Source organism: Tamandua tetradactyla, chromosome 13 (assembly GCF_023851605.1).
Source record: "Tamandua tetradactyla isolate mTamTet1 chromosome 13, mTamTet1.pri, whole genome shotgun sequence".
Taxonomy (NCBI): domain Eukaryota; kingdom Metazoa; phylum Chordata; class Mammalia; order Pilosa; family Myrmecophagidae; genus Tamandua; species Tamandua tetradactyla.
Genome location: NC_135339.1, coordinates 54828159 through 54849152, shown reverse-complemented (window position 1 = coordinate 54849152; position 20994 = coordinate 54828159). Strand labels below are relative to the sequence as shown.

Genomic DNA, 20994 nt, shown 5'->3' with positions numbered 1-20994 from the left:
AGCCCTCTAAAAACCGAGAGACTGTGAGACTGAAGTAATGTGTGACTGTAAAATATAGGACTTTGGGATCACCAGATTTTAAGATTTCATATATGATGTGTTTCCACTTTCCATTCTTTCCTTCGTCTTTGCTTAGTCAGTAAAATCTCCACATAAAGAGTGACTAGGATGAGATTATCTCTGCACTTGAAACCTCTCAAGATTCAAATCAAATAAGTCAGCCCACAGGTTCATCAAACGTTTGACTGGCTTTTCTTCACATGAGCAGAGACTGCTCTTTTTTGGCAGGCCTTTTACTCTAACTGTCCTACTCCTAACCTCAACAATTGGTCCCAGGTTTGAAAGTGTCCTCTGTCTTTTTCTTACTCAGAATGGCATGATTTTCTAGAACTTAGTTATTTAGAGATTTTTTGTGTGTGTCACAGCTTTTTGATGGCTTTTTAAAAAGTGTTATTTTTTTGTTCATCTTCTCACAATTTCTCATTATTTTAGCATTGATGAAGATTTTTCACATGCTTCCACATATTCATCTGATGCATAACTCTATATTGAATGTTTAAGCTATGTTGTTATTTAATATATGAACTTCAAGATAGAAAGAAACATTGCAAAATATTTGTTATAAAAGGGGCATTGGAGCGGAGAAGTTCAAGAACGACTTTGGTAGAAAGATACTTGATTTTGTGAAAATTATTTTAAGTCTGGGTTTCTTCATCTATAATATGGAAATAAAATAACCTGCTTTACTGGCCATATTTCAGACATACCTGGAAATTTATTTAGATTATCCATACCAGGTCCTACTTTCCTGGATATACTATTTTACTGGATTTGGGGTGGAACCCAAGCACCCAAATATTTTAGAATCTTCTGGGCTGCTCCTGATGTACATCTCAGGACTAAGAATTCCTGTCATGGGGTTTTGTGAAGCTCAATGGTATAATGCATATACAAGTGTTTTATAAACTATAAATTGTAACATAAATATTAATTCTCAACATCATCCCTTTAATTCATTATTTAAGTCATTATTATTGTATCATGCTATAACTATTCACCAAGCTTGTGGTATGATATCCTGCGTGTTAGTTAAGTTAAGCTGCTAATATTCTAAGAAATTAGAAAACATAAGAATTGGTAGATGATTTTGTAATCAGAATCAAATAACTGGTGTTATTATTTCTGAAAATCTTATTTTCATAAATATAGGCAAATTGATATGGGACTCAACACTATGAATATGAGCACAAACATGCTATGGGCAAAGTACCCGTCAATGAAATAACTGTGTGTTTACCTGTAGGTAAAAGATTTAAACTGAAATGTTTGTTACTAAGAGAAAACTCCAGGGATGAATTCCATCTTCTGAGAGGGAGAACTCATTAGCTAGTCATATAAATCTTTCAGGACTCTCCCCATGAAATTTAGTAATTTGCAAATTTTCCTTCACTCTCTGCATCTGGTCTTTGTATATAATCTTTCTTTTGCTTAGGTCCTTATTCCCCCACAATTGTCATCTATTCTTCATAGTTCTCATTATAGTTGAAATTTTACATTTATATGTGTAGTCATTTGATTTTTATTGGTCCTTTAGCCAGTGTAAGTTTATCGAGGGAAGGAACTTCAATCTTTTCTGCATTGTGGTACCTGGTACACATTAGTAGCTCAATGAAAGTTTGTTGAACCACTAACAGAATGATGGAATGAAGCCTCACACAGAGCTCTTGGAATACATCTCCTATTGAATAAGCATTTTTTACACAGCTATATAAATGTTAAGTTACAAAAGCTATTCTTTAGTCTCAGATAAAATATTATGTTAGTATCTGAATATAGATGATGAAAACTCTTGGCAAACTTAGATATGTCAACCTATTTAATTTTTCTATAATCATGGTCACTTGACAGATTTTCTGGTGCTAACATGGAAGGAATTGGAAAAGACAGTGAAGCTACATGGTGAGAAACATGACTGAATATATACTGCCTGGATTCAAATGGCAAGTCTATCACTTATGGTGGGTATGCTTTTAGACACCTTATCTTCTTTTTCTTTTTAATTTTAAATATATTATTTAATCCATTTTAGCCCAAACATTGCCATTTAACATGTAATCAATATAAAAAAATTAAGATACATTATTTTCTGTTCTAAATCTTTTTTCTCAGTTTTTTTATCATTTATTAAACATAACCACATACAAACACAAACATTCTTACCATATGACCATTCCATTCTTGATATATAATCAATAACTCACAATAACATCACATAGTTGTATATTCATCATTATGGTCATTTCTTAGAACATTTGCATCAATTCAAAAAAAGAAATAAAAAGAAAACAGAAAAGAATTCATACATTCCATACCCCTTACCCCTCACTAGCATTTCAATGTACTAAATTTATTTTGACATTTGTTCCCTCTGTTATTTATTTTTAATCCATATGTTTTACTCATCTGTCAATAAGGTAGATAAAAGGAGCATCAGACACAAGGTTTTCACAATCACACAGTCACATTGTGAAAGCTATATCATTATACAATCATCTTCATGAAACATGGCTGTCTACATTTTCAGGCAGTTCCCTCCAGCCTCTCCATTATACCTTAACTAAAAAAGTGATATCTATATAATGTGTAAGAACAATCTCCAGGATAGTCTGTCGACTCTGTTTGGAATTTCTCAGCCATTGACATATTATTTTGTCTCATTTCACTCTTCCCCTTTTTGGTTGAGGTTTTCTCAATCCCTTGATGCTGAGTCCCAGCTCATTCTAGGATTTCTGGGGAGGGCAGTGAGTTTGCTTGTCATGTTGGCTGAGAGAGAAAGAGGCCTCATCTGAGCAACAAAAGAGGTTCTCTTGGGGGTGACTCAGGCTTAATTTTAAGTATGCTCAGCCTATCCTCTGCGAGATTAAGTTTCATATGTACAGATCTCAAGATTGGGGGCTCAGCCTATTGCTTTGGTTGTGCCCACTGCTTGTGAGAATATCATTTCCTAACTGATCTCTAAGCTTACACCTTTGCCCTCAACAGCATTCCAGATGTGTTCCTGTGAACACTTAAGCTTAGCTGGACAGAAATATCATAATGCTCTGGAAATCCACAGGTGGCTCACTACCTACCCACATGATTGACTATCTAACAACATACATTGCCAGAACTCTTCTTAGAAATGTTACCTGGAGATGAAGAACTTATACCCTTCCACTATTCCTCCTATTGTAAATAAAACCCACTCTCAAATCCCAACACTTCCAAAATCTTTTCTGATCACTCATTTCTCCAATTCCCATTAGTCCTATGACCTTCCCCTGCCCAAGTTACAGTCTAGTACTTTCCATGACCTACTTTAGTCAGGTAAATCTATTTCTTCATGTCGGGACATACAGAGCCCAGGACATGCCTTCAAATAGCCACTTGAGCATCATCATTAAAAGGGTCTTTTGGTGTCAGAAAAACAACTGAGTAAAAGGAGACACCTCTTTTCTGAGCCAAAATTAATTTGAATTAGTTATTATTTGAACCCAATAGATTAATATAGCTGTCTACCATTAATTTCCTTTTACTTACATGCCTCTCTGAAAATTATAAATATGATCAAACTTACACATCCACCTTAATATAATTCTTCCTAAATCAAAGTACAGAAATAATTTTCAGACAGTTATTGTATTAGATTCAGTTGTCAACTTGGCCAGGTGAGCATACCTAATCTTGTTGCTGCGGACATAAGCCAACAGTACGTGAACCTCATCTGTTGCCAATTACATCTGCAGTCAGCTAGGAGGCGTGTCTGCTGCAATGAGTGACGTTTGACTTAATTGGCTGGTGCTTACATGAGAGATTGCAATGTAGCACAGCTAAGCAGCTTGGCATTCCTCATCTCAGCACTTGCAGCTCAGCCCTTGGAGATGGAGAAAGAAATCACCCCGGGGAAAGTTGTTGGAACCCAGGGGCCTGGAGAGAAGACCAGCAGAGACTATCCTGTGCCTTCCACGTAAGAAAGAACCTCAGTGGAAAGTTAGCTGCCTTTCCTCTGAAGAACCAACAAAATAAATCCCCTTTTATTAAAAGCGAATCCATCTCTGGTGTGTTGCATTCCGGCAGCTAGCAAATTAGAACAGTTATGTTCCATCCACCACTGAGAGCTGGAATTCTCAGTGTTGAGACTGATTACTAATGAAATCAGAATGTAAAGTCCTCACAGATCACAAAGTGTCTTCCATGTCTGTGCTCCTACAATGTGAATCCCAGAACTATAAGAGATTAGATTCAGAGATCACACCCTGACTCTTGTTTTATACAGGAGAAGCCAGGCTCCAAGAATGAAAGGGCCTTGCCCAATGTCACAGAGCTAACCAGCAACAAATATATATTAGGAATCAGGGCAGCGGGCTTCATGTGTTCCCTGCTCACTCACCACAAGGTGTGGCCTCATGGTGAACTGGCCTCATTGTGAGTCCCAAATATAGAGCACCACAATTACATGAGTATGTTGGAGTTAGCACAGGTTACAAAGACCTAAACAATTTAATTCAACTTGTTCAAATAGCTGCAGTGACATTCCACTCTATGTGAGCCCAGGGAGAAAAAAAAAACATGGACAAGAGCAGATGTTCTAGATTTGGCTGAAAGTTCTTCACAGATCTGAAGATGGGTACTATCACTTAGAACCTAGTAAGATGCAGCAAAGGAATTATCTTCCTATGGTCATGTCAGGTGAGCAGTACTTAATCCAGGTCAGACCTGTCATGATAAAGGCACTCTACAGATAAAGGTCAAAGAGTACTTTGTACTAGATTCATATCATCAGCATAGAGTAAAAATAAATCTATGGAGTGTGACATATAACATTCATTATTTTAACCTGATGGCTCTCAATACAGAAATATTTTAAGTTATAAAATTGCTGTTACACACTTCACTACTACTTCATGATGGAGAATTTCCTGCTATCCAATGGCAACTTGAAAGAGCTTGAGTTTTTAGTCAGTATCATCCAGAATCTATAGGCCAACAATAATTTCTAATGCTCTGTCCACAACAGTGTGCCTACCTGAGTTTTAAAAGGTAGGACAAGAATGATTTTCCTAGACCAAGGGAAAGTGAATTCCAAACAGTAATATAACGCCACAACAAAACTGAGTTTCAGAGGCACCTATAATTACTATCCCGTTTCAAGAGAGAATGAGTTTTTCTTCCATATAATTCCGTAAGCACAGATGTCTGGCTAAGTTAATTCCCATAAATTTTTATTACTTATTCACCTTAAAGCTGAAAATAATTGGGAGAATTTTCCTTTTTTGAGATTAAGTTAACCAAGTTAACCAAATAAGGTCTTCCAGCTTTGCCACTTATTAGCTGGGAGATGTAGTGCAAGTTACTTAACCTCTCCCACCTTCAGTTCTGTCGTGTATAAAGCACAGTAACAATAGTAACTCCTTCATGAGCTACTATAAGGATTAAAGGAGACACTTCTTTATTTTCTGTCTCTAAACTGCACCTTGTGTGTTTCCTGCCCCCGTCCTAGAACCAGCCCTTTCTCCCAGGAGTCCTGGCTCCTTTTATTGAAGAACAGAATTATAAACCAAGATCTGGTTTACCTCATTGCTATTGGTATGGCATTGCTTCTATGAGAAAATAAATACATGTGTGTATACAAACTCATGTATATAAGCAAGGCAGAAAACCAGGAACACACTGAAAATATCCAAGACTATAGACCACATTTTCTCAACCTTGATTTTATTGGTATTTTAGGTCAGATTATTCTTTGTTGTAAAGGATGACCTGTCCATTGCAGAATGTTTAGCAACATCCTTGTTCTCCACCCACTAAGTAAGAGTAGTAAATCCTACCACCCAAAAAATGCTTCAGCTATTGTCAGATGTCTCCTGACACTATGCTGGTCTAAAACCTGAATAAGTCTACTTGGTTTCAGCTATCTTACCTTTTGAGAGTAATTTTTTCAAATAAAGATCTAAATAACAGCAGGAGACCATTAACCTCTAAAATGAACCACATCAAAAGGTTCTCCTCTCTTCTTGTGTTTATTAAAAAAAAATTATCCTCAATTACATCACAAATCCCCATTCTTACTTTAACTTATATTTTCACTTAATAAAATATTTGTGATTGTTTGCTTTTAACTATTCTGTAACATTTTTTAGGAAAATGCTTGCAACTACATTTCAATGTTCAACCCACCACTCTCCTAGCAATTGTAAGTTTCCTGTCTAAAGAAGATATTTGGTTCACATAGAATTTACTAATATTGTATATAAATTTACTCACCATAGCATCAGTTTGTTTTGTAGGTGTACTTTGCACCAGCCAACTCAGACTACTTGTACTACCTTAGCAAACAGCATGTACATAAACACTCCTTACTATTTCTTCTACTTGGAATGCCCTTTCTTGTCACTTTTTGCCCCTCATCAAATTCACTGCATCCCTTAATGCTCAGCTAAAATTATGCCTCCTTTATAATGTCTTCTACAATTCTACACTTAAGAGTAATTAATCATCCTCTTTATCATGCTCTTTAAATGTTTGTAATAGCACTCACAACAGTATATTCTAAGATAATATAATAATGTGTTGCTCTACTGAGAAAGGCTGTAAGCTACTGAAGACAAAGACTTCATAGAATACATGTGTTTGATGATCATTTGATTTTCTCTAAATTTAATTATGAATTACTAGAATACATCATAGATCCTGCTTATCACTTACAAGTCCTAAAATATCATACAGTTAATTAGAAAAGATAACTGATTGGAATTTAAGTAGCTTTTCTTTCAACAGGGTCCCAAAGTTCTCAGGAAAATAGTCAGCTTTATTTGCTAGATCAGAAAACAATGACAATAACTATTATTGAGTTTCCTACATGCTAGATACTGGCTTTTATGCCTGGCCAGTGGTAATCTGAATCAATAGGCTTAAATCCAAAAGAAATAACTTTAATCTTGCCACTAGTTTGAATCCCATTGTCCAGATTTTAATCTTTGCCAGCGGTTTTTCTCCCATTGCCTGGCCAAGAACACTTAATGGGAGGATTTTATAGAAGACTAAGGTCACAATTTTATCTCTTATAGTCTGAGGTACGGGAAATAATTGCTCTAAATTGATATTGACTAAGGCCACAGCCAGAAAAGTCAGTCTCAGCAAAGCCATATTCCCCCCATCTCTACTTGCAAACATGGCTCTGATGTCCCATAATCTGCCTTCTAAGGTAGTACAAGTATTAGTTTTACTAAAACCTTGCCATGGTTACTAACCTTCCAGCCTTCATTCAATACTTTTCTTCAGCACTCTACTCTGACCTCTAAATCAAAGCAGCTCCACTCCTAGTTAACAAATCCTATAATGGCAACAGTTCAGTAGAAGAAAAATAAACCATTCAAGGTATTTTAAACTGAAGGAAATGATACATAAAGTATTTCATACAAAACCACTGGATCCAGGCAGAGCCTTCAGGAGTATCTCCCAACACAATACAGAACTGACCTGCCAGGAAAGCTACTACTCTTGAAACCACCATTTGATAATTTTGAATGAAGAAACAACCATCATATCTGATACCCAGTGATCAAGAAAGTAGAGTTATGACCCACTGCCACTACTGATATCTCCACAATTGCCTCTACACAACCAAGAACCTGGAGAATGAGTTCTCTCATTTCTCTACCAAGTTGCTTTCCACCAACAATCAATTAAAGGAAGATGAAGGAAAATAACTCCATTTCACTTCCCTCTTCTAATCTCGTATGAATGCAGCCAACTAGCTGAATAGAATTTACAACCAGAATTATGAATGCTACCCATAGTAGAAGAAAGCAGCACAGAATGAGGTTGGAATGAGGTTTGAGAGCCAAACTACTGTATCTACAACTGTTGTCAGTGATTATTACAGACAAGCTAACAGAGGCATAGGAAGGTTAAGCATCTTACCCAAGGTCATATAGTTGGTCCAGATCCAATGATAAACAGTTTAACCTCAAAAACTACATGCTTGACAACATGCTATACTGACTACCTTTTGGTCTCAGATATGACTGCGTAGACCATGAACACATTCGCACACATGCTGGAATTGAGAATCACAGAATTCAAGCGATGAAGAGATAGATTCGTCTGTGCCTACACTACCAGGAATTCATTGTTACCTAAATTTCAGTTTTCAATATAGATTACTCTACTACCCCCTCATTTGTGTCTTTCATTATTTAAGTACATTTAATAATAAAAAAAAATTCTTAGACCCAAAGGCAAATACTTCTTGCTGAAAACTAAGTTGTTTTTTTATTTAGAGAAGATATGGAACATTCTATAAGTTACAGCAGTGGTCTTTAGGTGGAAATAATTTTCATAATGCTAAATCATTATTCAGGCCTTATCTTCCCTGTACTATTTTAATTTTTCATTTGAGAGTTACTATTAGTAATTAACAGCAATATTGTAACTATCACCGACAGAATTTAACGTAATTTTTAAATCCTTTACAAGGCAATGTGTCATACTGGTGAAAAGTATGGGCCCAAGAGTCAAGCCATACACTTCCAAGGATCTCCACCTACAAACTGTCATCTTTTTTTTGTTCAGAGTTTTATTGAACTATAATTCACATACCATAAACTTAATCCATTTAAAATATACAATTCAATAGCTTTTGGTATAACCACAGAGTTGTGACCATCAACAAAACCTAATTTGAACCTTTTCATGACCCCCACAAACAAAAATTTCATATTCTTTAGCCATTAATCACCACTACACCCCAACTCCATTAACTCCTCCAGTCCTAGGCAGACAATCTATTTTTTGCCTCTCGATATGTGTCTATTCTGGACATTTAATATACATATAACCATACAATATGTGGTCTTTTGTGAATGACTTATTTCACTTAGCATAATGTTTTCAAGATTCATTCATGTCATAGTATGAATCAATACTTCATTCCTTTTTATTGCCAAATAATATTCTACTGTATGGCTATACCACATTCTATTTATCCATTCATCAGTTGATGGACATTTTGGTTGCTTCCATTTTGTGGCCATTATGAATAATGTTGCTATAAAGATTCATGTACAAGTTTTTATGTGGATGTATGTCTTCATTTCTATTGGATATATACCTAATAAATCATATAGTAAGTCATATAGTAAGTCTATGTATAACATTTGTAGAACTTCCAAACTGTTTTCCAAAGTAGCTGCACTTTTTTAGAAAAATATTTAGCTATATTAATCCTTTGTTGAGAAATCTGCAACAATCGCCAATCAAGTAACTGAAGAATCTTTACTCCATTTTGCCAGCACCAATATTGGCCTTTGCAGTCCCGTGACTTACTTCATTCTGTTCTAGCATTCCTTTTGCTGTTTTCTTGAGGTCTTTTTCTTCTCTTATAGGCCACATCTTACAAGTCTGCCTTTGGGCTCACTGATCTTTGCATAATTCAAGGAATCATAAATCATGCTGAAGCCACTTGTCTTACACTAAAATGGGTTCTGAACCCAGAAATACATGGATGGCATCTGATGTAGTCTTGAATATTTTGGCTAGTTTTCCCAAACTTCTGTCTGAGGTACTTGCCTTCCCCGGATGAATGACATCAGTGACCATTTGTTTCTGTTCAAATAGTCAGTTGGTCATAAAATTTCTGGTCCCAATAGTTACCTGGCATTCATGATGGGGGCTGATATGCAGGCAGCCAGGGAGGAACTGGCTGAACTATTTTTATATTCTTACCAGCATTGTATGAGGGTTCTAATTACTCGACTTTTCCATATCCCTCCTTCCTTCCTTCCCTCCTTCCTCTCTTAGCCACTGACAAATGGACTTAAGCACTTTTTCATGAGCTTGTTGCACATCTGTATCTCTTCTTTGGATAAACATCTATTCACATTCTTTGCCAATTTTATAATTGAGTTATTTGCCTTTTATTATTGATTTGTAAGAGTTCTTTATGTATTTGAGATACATGTCCTTTATCAAATACAATCTGTGACTATTTTCTCCCAAACTGTAAGTAGTATAAACTGTGTAGCTCAAACAAGTTATTTAACCTCTATGTTTGTTTCCTTGTCTACAAACTAAGAATAATTATGTATCTTATCCTTGTCTACAAACTAGGAATCATGTATCTTATATGCTCATTGCAGCATTTAAATATTTAAAACAGTGCCTGACATAAAGTAAGCAAGCAAAAAAAAAAACAGATATTCTAATCTCATTCACAAAAGCTAGGGTAGTAACCATTTGGGTTGTGGCACCTTTATGAAAGAGGCCATGAAGGGTGAGGGAATATTAATTTCTTATCTTTAATAATTTGTGTGTTTTCCAAAAATGAAAAGCAGTCTAAGTTAGGATTCTAAAAGTTGGAATACTTCTCTCATTAATATTTATTAGAGACCCTATAATTTTTTTATGAGCTAAAATATACTATTATTTCCCACTAGAGAAATCAACAGTTTAATGAAAGTTCACTCTACCACATGGAAGAAGGAATATGATCCTCACTGAGAAAATAAAAATCCAACAGACAAGAAAAACCAAATATGAAGGATGGAGAGGAGAGAGGGAGGTTGAGACCAACCAGTAGGGTCAGTCTCCATTTTTCCAGTTATTCCTAAGGCCTGGAACTCTCAATTTCTATGGTTTGAATACTCTACTCCACCATCTATTAGATTCTACAAGCTCATTAATACCCCCTTTGCATATTCCAAATATCAGGTTTCTGTCACTTATAACCAAAAAAAGGAAGAGAATTACACCTGTGACACTGGTAAAGTTGGGACAAAAAAGGGCCCACTTCACTCTAAAGGGCTTTAGAAGGCTCACGTCTTCAGAGAGTAAATTATACATATTATACATATTCATTTAATTTTTCTTCCAATAATTAAGCTATAACTAGCAATCACGAGACCTGGGATCCAGATTCAGCTTACATCGTGAAGGTCTTTAGTGAACTATTAAATCTCTAATGGTTTTAGTTGCCTGGCTTACAAATGGAAGAAGCATGGACAAGATAGTGAGGTTTCTTCTAGTTCGTAGATGTTTTCAGTATTGAGTACCCATGTTAGTCTCTGAAGGATAGAGAAATAGAGGAAATGGCTCCAGCCCATGAGGGTACTCTACACATGGATTTCTTCAAGAAATAGGATCACTTAAGCATCTATGAATTTGGTAGAATGTCTTTCTAGGTCATATTGCAGAATGCATGATCTGCTACAAATGGATAATTCCTCACTACTCTCCTCTTCAATCCAAGATTGCTGTCTTCCCATAACAAAAAGTAACCCTCAAACTTGACCCCCAAAGAAATCAAGGTGCCCAGAAAAATAAAGAACGTTTCATATACCAGAAGACATATTCCTATTACCATAACTGGAGCCATAAATGGCATTGTCTCCTGTAATATGAAAGCATTATTTACGGACATGGTTTTAAGAATAATTAAGTAACTAGGGATTGGTTTGTGTTACAATAACTATGGGAAGCCAAGACTTCTGACTTAATGAACCCACTGAAACCTTTTAATACAGTCTGAGGAGTGCTATTTGCCATGCAAGAAAACACTGACTTAAGGCAAATACAAGCTTACAATAAAAAGAACAACAATAGTCCTCACCTTTTTATCCCAGACTCTCCTGCACTAATCACTTAACCTTTTATGCCTGTGCTAAAGCCTTATTAGTAAAAAGGAAACCTGCCTACTAAGCATAATGATAAGGCTTTTATAGACTTTAGGGATCATTTATATCTATGACTCAGAGAACTGAAATGCAAATTTCTTTCTATTTGAATATTTGACAGTTTTCATTGAGCATTTTTAATGTTTTCAACTGTCAGGATAAAATAAAGTTCTTCAGAGGGATGTGAATTTTAACAAACACTACAGAATAAAAACTGGGGGGAAGGTATTTTGGTAATGCGAATTTTGATTAGCCAAGTTAGTTTTATAACAAAATTTTAAATATCTTCTTTGTTAGCTTTAAGCCAACCTTGAAAATGCTCAACTATTCAAGGAAGTCATTTCCTGAAGCTATTTCTGACTCCCTTTAGAAACATTTCTTTCTTTGTTTTGTTTTTCCTATGTTTTTGTTCTATTTGTTTGTTTGTGTAAGAGTGACAAAACTCAGCTGCAAGGGAGTCTGGAAAGTAAATGCCATTATTTGGGCAAATTTTAGCCTGGAATAAAATTGGATTTCACTTGGTAAAAGAGAGAGTAGCTACAAGATAGTTAATTAGTAATGTCTGCCATAACATATTTATTCAGAGAAGTGCAAGACTCACTGTGTAAAAAACCGACATGTTCCTTCTAACTAGGAATATGTTCTTCTCCTCAGCTAGCCCAGTTAACTCCTAATTATTGTTCGTTTACCATCCAAGTTTTAGTTTCTCTGAGAAGTTCTCCCAAATGCCCAAAGACAAGGTGAAACACCCCACTCAAGTACTTTCTTATACTCTGTACTTTAGCCATCAACATTTTATTCCTATTTTGCATTTACCTGTCTCTTCCACTATATGTATCTACTGTGTGTAGAGATTATGTCTTTCTGCATATTGTTAAAACACATAGTATGCTGCCTAGTACTGAAAAAGAAATCAATGAATAATGAATGAATGAGTGAATTAATGAAATCAGAGTAAACTATTTGATTACTTGTGGCTAGATTGGATTCTGGTGGAAAGACCAAAGACTGGCATCAATTTGGCAATGTTAGCAGAGAGGGAACTATAAGATACAGAGAGATATGTTTCTCAAGGATCTCATATGCCTTCTGTAGGGTGTGGACTTCATCTTGTAAATTAGCTCTGGATGTGTGGAATAGGCAAAAGATCTCTCTGAAGCAAGGTGTAAAATGTTTTAGGGGGCAATAATTGGATGCCTTCTAAGTTTATATATACCCTTTCCCCTTTTCCTAAAAGTATCCCAAAGTGGTAAATCATTCAGGACAGGTAAATTTATACCTATATCCAGCTCCAATTCCACCCACCCTTCTTCCATCAGCAGCTCACTGTGGCCATGGTGACTGCTTCAAGGACGGCCATATAATCTAAGTCAGACCGATAAGGTCCCTGGAGACAAGACCCTGGAGACTCAATGCCTGAACTCTTTTCAGCTGCTAGAAAAAGCGAATATTCTCTTTCTACCTGAAGATCAATGTAGAACTGAGAAGTTCCAAGAGCTGCAAAAAACTGTCTTTGGGTTTCAAGAGTTGTCTTTGAATTGAACCAATAACAAGGAAACAGAGTCAAAAATAGTGAAGAGCAGGTTCCTGGTGATATCATTTCCAAATATTTTTATTCATTCCAAGTGAATTTACACAGTCATATTCCTGCTGTTCCTCTCTAATTTTAGTTTAAAAGACAACTCATGTCCACATTTTTTACTGTAATTTTTCTGAAGATTTTATAAGTCAAGTATGTGCAAGCTTTAAACCTATCAGGGAGTGACTCACACGTTGGCTATCCTCAGCTTATTCCATGGGGCACAGGGCAGTGAACATGCAGATTAAAATTCCTAAAACCAAGAAAATTATTTCAAATTGATCTGCACTCCTTGGTATATTACATTCTAGCAACTTCAGAAAAGTGAAACATCCCCTCAAAAATTATGAAAATAAGATACAATTGAAAGAAATAAGACTTGAACAAATATTAATGGGAATATTTAGAAGTATGATTTCTTAAATTTATATTATGGGGATTTTTATGTGATAAGAAGACCTACATTCATTTTACAATTAATAGAGTTATATTGTATGATTACAAAAGTGCTTCTAGTTACTAGGGTGGAATTAAGCATAGTAACATTCCCTGTGGTTGACAAAAGTCATCAGAAATTCCAAGGTGCTGTACCAGAAGGACACAAGTTTGAGACCACTGTCATTGTCACACAGAAACACAAAATTATCAGGTTTATTGATATTATAGAGAAAAGCATCTTGAAATCAGGGCTTGAGTTGAGACTTATAGGTGAAATTCCAACAGGTGGAAAACACTAAAGAAATTCTAGTTTTAGGGTTAGAAGCTCAGGCTTTGGAGTAAGGTTAACATAAGCTAAAAACTTGGCATGGAATACTTACTAGCAATGTGACCTTAATAATGCTTTTAAACCTCCAAAGTGTCACTTTCTCCATCCGTCAAATAGTAAATAATACCAATTTTTGTTGTGATGAAAAAATATGTGCTTATTACCTAGGATATAAGTGATCAAAAATTGGTAGCTACTACAATTACTATTAAAAAGTATGACCAACCTACTCATATTATAGATGAGCGAAGCACTGAGGTATCCATTGAAGTGGTCAATTTACATTTTCAAAGCAATTTTTCTGAAATTGGGAAATAAATTTATTTAGCCTTATATATACAATGAGAGGAATAATATATTGATCATATTCATATACATAAGAGGAATAGTTTATAAAAGTCATTGTAAGTTAAGATGATAAATCAGACTTAGACACATAATATCTAAAGATAAACTTGAGGATAATTTAAGATAAAGGACCCTATACCATTTTATTAGAAGAAAGATTTTTTTCCTAGCACATAGTATTGGAATAAATTCTAGGCATTCACAGATGTGGACTCACTGTGCTAAGATATTCAAAGAAGCAATTTATTCCAATTATATCTTGTTAATTTACAAGGAAAAAATGACTAATTTTCCAACCTGGTGCTTCCTATGGGAGGTCTAACTTGGCTGCAAGTTCTTTTATTGACTTCATTGGTCTGCCGAGTATACGTTCCTGGACTTCATCATTAAGATATTTGCTAGCAAACAAATAGCAGCACAATGAGAAAAATCCAGAAACAGTGGCCTAACATATTTTCACACATTGACCTGTTAACTCAAGAAATAGCATCTGCTTCAGTTATGCTAATGAAATAATTCTGTTTCTCATAATGTAGCCTAGTATACTATTTCCTGCATATTGAAAATAAAAATATAGCAAATTATACGAATTTCAAACAAATTTACACCCAATGTCTCTCACTTATTAAAGAAAAAGAGCAGCTAGCTAACTTGTTCAATGAACAGGCAGTATCTTTCTCACTTGGTCTCATGATTTTTATAGTGATTTCAGTCTAGGAAAATCATTAGTACACTACCTAGAAATAGCCATTCAGGTATTATTATACATAATGCACCTTGAAGTGGTAAAATAATAATAAATGATTTATTTTATTAATAAGATGACTCCTACATAACCAAACTGCCACTTGACCTAGTTTTACATGTATTATATGGCCTTCTAAATTGCTACTTTCTGCACTTTTTTTTTCCTAGATGTCTGCCCATTACAAAGGCATGAAGCCATTCTCCTTTGCCTTAGGAAATAGGCCAGAAATGTTTCAATTTGCCAGCCCTTCTCCAATGCTAGGGTTAATATATATGTGGGTCATTTCTTTGAGTCACCCCAAGCATAAATTCAAAATCACAGACACCATCATATATTTCACATTATTTGTGCTGGCATTCTAATGGTCAATGGGAATAGCATGACAGTGAAAAGTCTAAATGGGTTCTCCTCAGGAAGAGCTCTTCTGCATTTCACACAGCAAGGAATCTAGGATACTTTGAACTGAAATCAGTCCAATTGCTGTATTCCCAATTCTAATGCTATCCTCAACCCTAAAAATAGGCTTTCTCAGGTTGCCCTAGATCCCAATGCCTGTAGTCTGCTAATAGCGGCATGAGATTTGTTGTTGTATAAAATCACTAAGAGCCTTGAGCAAAAGAAATAAATCAGAGGAGTATTCCTGGGATTGGAAGAGAATAGTCAGCTTTAGAGAGAAGAGAAGCAGATGGGTCCTTTATTGCCTCAAGTTAAAACTAAACACTGTTTACAATGTAGTAGGTTCTCACATTTCCCTGCCTATCTGCTTCTACTGGGTCATCTCTTATTATTCCCTTTACTTCACTCTAAAGTAAAAATTCTGGCTAAGTTGAGCATCTCTGTTTCTTCTAAAGTGTACTATCCTCTCTTGCCTCTATGACTTTGTTTACACCATTCCCTGTTAGAAGTTTCTTATACATACTGACACACACACACAACCCCTTCATACTGAACCAGTTCCTACCTACCACTTCCTTAGATCTCAGCTTATATGCATTTTTAAAAATAAGCTTTCCATTATGCTCCCAGATTTTCCTCCAATGCATTCCCAGGGGCTACCATAGCACCCTCTAATCTCCCAAGGATTGATAAATAGATTAGGCTGTGGGACAGGAAAATGAGAATACAGAAAATACTATATATCTACAGTAGAAATTAGAAATAATACAAATCAAGGTCATATCTCCCCTGGCTGAACCCACTCCAGAGACGTTAGGTCTGGTCTATGGTATTTAAAAATTGTGAAATTTTGCATAAAAATAGAGATTTTTGACTTTTCTTGAAAAATCAGAGTATCTGTCAATACTTAGGTCTATGTTCCAAAATGCCAAAAGTCAGCTAAGATCATACGGCTCCAGTCCACCACAGTCCCCATTATCTGCTACCACTGCCTGGCTCCTGTAATTATTTGTACTGCTACTGGAGCCTTCTAAGCATATGACTTGAAACTCCAATAGACCCAACTTGAGATCACAAAGATCTCTACATGTCTATGCTGACAATGTGAAACTGAAGGTGAGACAAAGAGGGAAAAGAGCATGTGTTAGGAGAAAAGAAGGAAAGAAGGAATAGGGAAGAGAGATCCATATTCAGCCTTCTAATTCTGTAATTTTGGTTTTAATTATCTTCGAAATGGCTTTGTCACCTTCAATCATGAAGAAATGATTGATAAAAAGCATTAAATTAAGACTCTGCTTATCTGAGTAACTTGGTACCTGAAGACAGGTCATAGCTAGAGCAGGCAGGGGTGTAAAAAAAAAGGAAGGCATGAGCCCTGTGAGAAAATCCAAACTGACCGGTCCATAAGGAAACAATTCCTTTATTTTATCACAGACTTATTCCTTTCAAAAGCCAGGGTATTCTTTAGGGTATGCTCTTATCTCTGGAGACTAGTAAAAATATATTATTTCTAGGAGATGCAAATGTTTACTTAGTGTTATGGGAAAATAACACATTTTATGGTCTAAAATATCTTTAGTTTATGCTTTGGGGAAAAAGACTTTTAAACATGCTCTGTCATCTAAAATATAAATAGCTTCATAAAACTGCCCTAGAAAAGATGAAAAGGTTGTAATTGTAAGAACAAAAATCTACAGAGGCACTAAATGGCCCACAAAATACAATTATTGACCATAATATTTTCCCCTTCATGATACTTAAGGATCCTCAAAAATACTCTTTTCTACACAGGTAAACAAGCTACCACATTGCATTAGTTTTCTATTGCTGCTGTCACAATTTATCACAAACTCAGTGGCTTAAAACAACACAAATTTATTATCTTATAGCTCTGGAGGTCAGCAGTGCTCAAGTCAAGATGTCGGGATGGCTGTGTTCCCTCAGAAGGCTCGAGGAGAGAATCTGGTCTGGTCTGGTCCCTTGTCTTTCCCAGCTTCTAGAGGCAGACTGCCTGCTTGCATTCCCTAATGGACCCTATCTTCATCTTCAAAGCCATCAGCACAGCACCTTCAAACTTCCCTCTGACCCCGACTGCCCTCCCTCCCTTTTATAAGGCTTATAAAATTGGGCTCATTTGGATAATTTAGGATGCTCTCTTCACCTCAAGGTCGTTAACTTAATCCCATTTGCAAGTCCCTTTTACCATGCAAGGTAACATATTCACAGATTCTAGGGACTGGGATGCAAACATCTTTGGAGGGCCATTATTCTGCCTACCAGACACATCCATTACAGTTGTTGGATACGAACCACATCAGCAATGAAGGCAATGAGAATAAGCAAAGTGTATTTATGGAACTCAAGGTTGTTTTAGAAAAAACTCAATCACATAAGAAGGAACACCCTGTTTAGCTATAGTTTTGTACCTTTAATCTACAAAAGTATATTTGAAATAACTGTTTTAGAAACATCTTTCTTTGACATAGAAGACACCATAAAGTAAAAAGAACGGATAGATACTGAAAATTGTACTGAGCTCTTTGCTCTCCATAATCACATTGTACCAAGTATCTTAAATTATATAAGACAGAGTCTCTGTCCAAGGAAAGATAGGGTTTGTATTTAATATGAATGTAGTTAAGTGAGAGGTTGATTTTATAGCCCTGGATGAGAGAACTAGACCTTTGGATACAGTAAGAGTGCTTACTTTGTCTTTGTGTGTGTGTGTGTGTGTGTGTGTGTGTAGAACAGAAATAAATAATACTAAGTGCTATGTCCCAGGCATCCATACGTAGTACTCATTTAATCCTCAAAATAACCCTAAGGGTTGATCCCTATGATTAACTCTGGTTTTTTTGTTTTTTCGCATGGGCAGACACCAGGAATCCAACCTGGGTCTCCAGTATGGCAGGCGAGAACTCTGCCTGCTCAGCCACCATGGCCTGCCCAACTGACTCTATTTTACAGATAAAAAAAAGCATGGCAGAAAAATGACTTGCCCAAAATTTCATACCTAATAAGTGGCAAGTCTAGGATTTTGTCTTTCCAATTTCCTTGACTGATATGGAAATATGAAAGTTCTGATTACATGTCTTCCTCACACAACATTTTATAATTAAAACTGATATCCTGTGGCTGGTTGTACATAGCTCTATGCCTTTCTCTCTGAAGCAAGGGATGAATATATGTGCATATATATATATATATATATATATACATACACACATGCACACAAACATGCACTTACACACACACACAGGTGCACATACACACATACATGCACGCTCCAGAAGAAAAAATAATACAGAGTGGGAAAGCTTATCTCCAACAAGTCCAAATTAAAATAATATAAAATTTATTTGACAAAATCAATGTAAAAAAACACAAAACAGGGTGGGCCACAGTGGCTCAACAGGCAAAGTTCTTGCCTGCCATGCCAGAGACCCAGATTTGATTCCTGGTGCCTGCACATGACAGAAAAAAAAAAAAAAAAAAAAAACACCAGTGCTGGTTTGAAACTGTTCTGTACCCCAGAAAAGCCATGTTCTTTTAATCCAATCTCATGGGTGCAGACTTATTATAGGTGGGGCCTTTTGATTAGGTTGTTTCCATGGAGAGTTGATATTGCCCATTCAAAGTGGGTCTAAATCCACTTTCTGGAATCCTGTAAGAGAGGGACATTTTGGAGAGGACACAGATCTTTAGAGATGCAGAAGGGAAACACCCCAGGAGATGCCAGAAGGTGAGAGAGCGAGTTTGAAACAAGAAGCCAGGAGAGAAGGACAGTCGATGTCACCATGTGCCTTCCCAATGTGACCAAAACAACACCTTAAAAATCATAGGCCTGAAAGAGGATATTTGAAGCTTGAAAATGTTTTGGAGGCCATCTAACCCAAACCTCCCATTTTCCTACTGAAAATCTGCAAGAGTTAAAAGGATAATCCAGGTCAGTTCTGAAGATAGAAGTCATATTGCTGACACTAGCCCATGCTCATGTATTAAAAATAATGGCAACTTAATAATAATAGTAAAATAGCAGCTAACATTTTTTTGAGTATTTTCTATGAGCAAGGCATTTCATGTGCTCACTTATATTCCCCAAATGCCCTGGGGCTCAGATTTTATTAACATCCCCATTTTACAGATGAAGGAACTGTAATTCAGAAAGTCAAATTAATTTGACTGTGGTCACATATCTAGTAAATGGCAAAGCTGAATTGAGAACCCAAACTGGCACTGCAAACTGAGCTCTTAAATACTGTGACATATGCAAATACCCTATGTAAACATAAAGAGATGTTCCTGTCTACATACACCCATACACACAGAGACAAAGCATTAATAACTGGTCACTCTTGGCTCCTTTTTCCTAACTTTTACTTCCAAATTTAATTTCCTATGGACATTCAGTTTTCCTTCTCTTAATTCTATTCCCATAATTTGTTCTAAGTATGAGAAAAAGACCCTTTCACTGGCTGTAACCACTGAATATTTTCTCAGCATGAACAGCATAACAGATTATAACTAGTCAGGAATAGCTACATTATCATTTTTATAGCAGCTTAACACTTTTAAAATATAAAAACTGCTAAGCTAATATTTTTAGCTCAGAAGTTATAACTGTTATCAAGTCCATGTCAATAGAATAAACCACTAAAAGTTTTACAACTGATACACTGCTATAAAGAGAAAAATCAAATGGTTTAGGGTACAGCCTGGCTGATAAGAAAATGTTCTAAAAAAAAAAGTCCAATCTTGGAAAAAATATATACCTTAATGCCATTCTATTTTGATGTCTTCAGAGTCATATTTATCAAAGAAGAAGGAAATGACTACTGGACAAGGGCTATGTATGTATCATTTATTTTCAATCTTCCAACAGTATTGCCAGGTAACTATTATTACCCACATTTCCCACATAATTTATGGAAAACTGGAGCCCAGAGAGATCAAGTCATTTGCGCCAAGCTAATAAAATGGCAAAATCTAAATTTGAGCCCTAGTTTTCTCTGACTCTGAGTCTCATTCCACTTTAACACCACAAAGACAATGGGAACACTCTTCAGTGTGGACACTGCAGCTCATTTCTATTCACAGCAGGCTGCACACTGTCCATGCACCTTTCATTGCACCTTTATAAAGACTACTACCTGCCCATAGATTTCCAAGGAAACAGGTTAACTCCAGAAAGCTTAATAAGTGGTGGAGGTGAAGGAGGTGAAAAGCAGAATGTCAAAAAACCTTTCATCTATGGCAATTTCACATATAAACCTCAGTCAAAGCTATGATCATCTGTAATCTTAAAGGCACTCAGAAGAGGTCATTTTTAAGATGATGATTTCAGTTTGTCAGTTTTCTGTTTGTGAGGTCTTCCGAAATAGGAATTCATCAGTGGTGACCATGACAACAAATTTTCTCAGCACTCAGGCCTCCTCACCATGCCTGA

General features: G+C 36.0%; 1 protein-coding gene across 9 annotated transcripts in view; it reads right to left on the bottom strand.

The window, feature by feature from the left end:
- Positions 1–20994, bottom strand: part of LOC143654020 (uncharacterized) — a 549535-nt gene that overhangs the window by 348983 nt on the left and 179558 nt on the right. Inside the window, exons 4-5 of one of the 9 annotated variants that reach the window (XM_077125484.1) lie at positions 14702–14802; positions 14283–14357 (exon numbers count right to left, since the gene is read on the bottom strand). The exons of the other annotated variants lie outside the window; for them this stretch is intronic. Of the exons in view, the coding sequence (XP_076981599.1) occupies positions 14753–14802 (50 nt within the window). The 3' untranslated portion in view covers positions 14283–14357; positions 14702–14752. Of the gene's footprint in view, positions 1–14282; positions 14358–14701; positions 14803–20994 lie in introns of those variants that run through there. 9 annotated transcript variants of the gene reach the window in all.